At 56.3% G+C, this 2,398-nt stretch overlaps 1 protein-coding gene across 1 annotated transcript in view; it reads right to left on the reverse strand.

Moving 5' to 3' along the window:
- The window catches only part of GRK1 (G protein-coupled receptor kinase 1), a 29,078-nt gene that overhangs the window by 20,943 nt on the left and 5,737 nt on the right, over positions 1-2,398 (reverse strand). The window contains exons 2-4 of the mRNA XM_011979448.1: positions 855-982; positions 687-756; positions 295-391 (exon numbers count right to left, since the gene is read on the reverse strand). Coding sequence (XP_011834838.1) covers positions 295-391; positions 687-756; positions 855-982 — 295 coding nt within the window. The remainder of the gene's footprint in view (positions 1-294; positions 392-686; positions 757-854; positions 983-2,398) is intronic.

Consider the following 2,398-nt stretch of genomic DNA (forward strand, 5'->3'; position numbering starts at 1 on the left):
GGGTTCACGCCATTCTCCTGCCTCAGCCTCCCGAGTAGCTGGGACTAGAGGCGCCCGCCACCTTGCCTGGCTAGTTTTTTTGTATTTTTTTAGTAGAGACGGGGTTTCACCGCATTAGCTAGGATGGTCTCGATCTCCTGACCTCGTGATCCACCTGTCTTGGCCTCCCAAAGTGCTGGGATTACAGGCTTGAGCCACCGCGCCTGGCCAAACAATCTTTCAACTTAGATATTATCTCTTCCCATTTTATAGACCAGGAAACAGAACCAAGCAATGGCTAAGCGGCCCAGGTACCAAGCGAGCCTGTGATCTGATCTCCCACACGGGCCTGGGGCCTGCCTCGGTGATGGATCCGGGGCCAGGACTTTGTGGAGGCAGCACCACCTCCTCTCTGCCAGAAAGCAGCAAGGTCATGGCCCCAGCTGGCCTGATCTTGTCTCCAGCTCCAGTGTCAGCCCCAGGAGTGGGCGCTGGTGAAGTTCATCTTCATTTACTCTCCTGGTGCAAGGCCCTCAGCCCTGCAGAGGCCCCTGCACTGCATCACGCATCCCCCACAGCACCATGTGCCCCCCACACCCACACCAGGGCCACACACAAGGAGGTGCCCTGGCTGTCAGGTTGGGCGCCTCCCAGGCTCCTGCACCAATGTGGGTCCAGGGTGTATTGTTTCAGGAACCAGTGCCTACCGACAGCGAGAAGGGGACGGTGATGGGTGCAAGGCTTTCCCTCGAGGGCAGGCCTCGGGCCACCATGGCTCTGCACGCAGGAAGCAGCCCCATCGGGCCCCCCGCCACCGGAAACCCTGACCCAGTGGGACAGCAGGGTCCCCTGGCGCCCTCTGGACCAGCCCTTACCTGATGTCGCCTCCATTCATGATGGTCATCACCAGACAGAGGTCAGCTTTGGTTTCAAACGCATAGGCCAGAGACACAATGAACCTGCTGTGCACTTTCATTAGAATCTTCTTCTCCACCATAGCACCCTGAAAAGTGAGACGATGAGTATGTGATGGCTTTGAATAGGAAAGGGACCAGTGCATTGTAGAGACTGTGTGCACATGGCCACGCTCACTGCACACACAGCCACTAGTCGCAAACATGCTTTAAATGCACCTTTCACAGAGCAATTGCAAATGACTTCAAAACATGCCTGTACCCCCATTTCAGAAAACCAGACGTGTGAATTCCTTCACACAGGGGACTTCTGGTCTTCCGGGCCAGCCTCTGGCAAGGGGAGGCTCAAGCCCCAAGGCTGAGCAACATGGGTGAGGACCCCGCCAGCCCTGCCTGCCCAGCAATCCTGCAGCCACAGCCCTCCCTCCTGTCTAGGCCCCTGCGGGCTGGGATCACAGACCAGCACCTCTCAAACCACCTCACCACTCTGCTTCGTTTTGTCTTTATTTTAAAACCTCACAATGCTCCACTGAATGAGTTCGTAAGTGTCTGGATAAGGACAGCACACCCTTCTTTGAAGAGGGAATTCCTGATGTCGGAGGCCCCTTTCTGTGCATTCACACTGGGGGAGGTGTTCAGTTGATGTCAGTATGGAGTTCAGTTAGGTGATGGAAGTCAGGAGAAGAGGCTGACTGTTGGGTTAAATTTACAGTTAGATGTGAATGGCATGGTGTGGGAATTAGATGTCAAGAAAGCTAATTTTAAAAAATTACTGCTACAACCACGTGGCATAGTTACCCACCCCAAGTTCCACGGCAAGAACACACGGATATTCCAGGGCCTCTGTCCAGCACCATGACCACCTGGTATTTCACCTTCACTAAGGGTTGAAGCCCTGCAGAGCCAGGGTGCACAGCGGCTGCTGCTTAACCCTAAGAGCTTCCTGTGCCCTCAACACAGCTGCGCGGTGGGAGAGGGGCCAGGAGCTGCGTGGAGCCGAAGTGCAGGGGGCTGGCTCAGGAGATCACGTCCACACCCGGTGCAGCCGCTGCCTCTCACCCTTAAGACCTGTAAGCAGCTTCTGCTGATCCTGCCCCAGATGCACAGTCTGACGCCAGTGGGCAGAGCGGATGAAACTTAGCGTGGCCTGAGTGCCCGTCGCTCACTCCCACCCCCAAGAACAGCGCAGTCAGGGGAATAGTTCCTGCATCTGGTGTCACGCCAGGCTTCTCCTCACAGAAAGTGTCATCGGAGTGAGGCTGCCTCCACCCTGCCTCAGTTCCTCCTGCATTCACTGCCATCAGAGGAACCAGGTCCCTGGAAGGTCTTCCACGGCCATGGCAGAATCCGGAGACCCTGCCCTCTTCAGCCTCCCCTGAGAGGTCCTCTTTCCCCCACACTTGAGGCTAGTCTGTGGTTCGTGAAAAGCTGACGAGCAAAGGTGGCACGTCCCCACCCAAAAATGTGGAGGTCCCTCTCCGAGGAGGGATGTCCCCACCCAAAAA

This window comes from Mandrillus leucophaeus, unplaced genomic scaffold, assembly GCF_000951045.1.
Source record: "Mandrillus leucophaeus isolate KB7577 unplaced genomic scaffold, Mleu.le_1.0 Scaffold201, whole genome shotgun sequence".
Taxonomy (NCBI): domain Eukaryota; kingdom Metazoa; phylum Chordata; class Mammalia; order Primates; family Cercopithecidae; genus Mandrillus; species Mandrillus leucophaeus.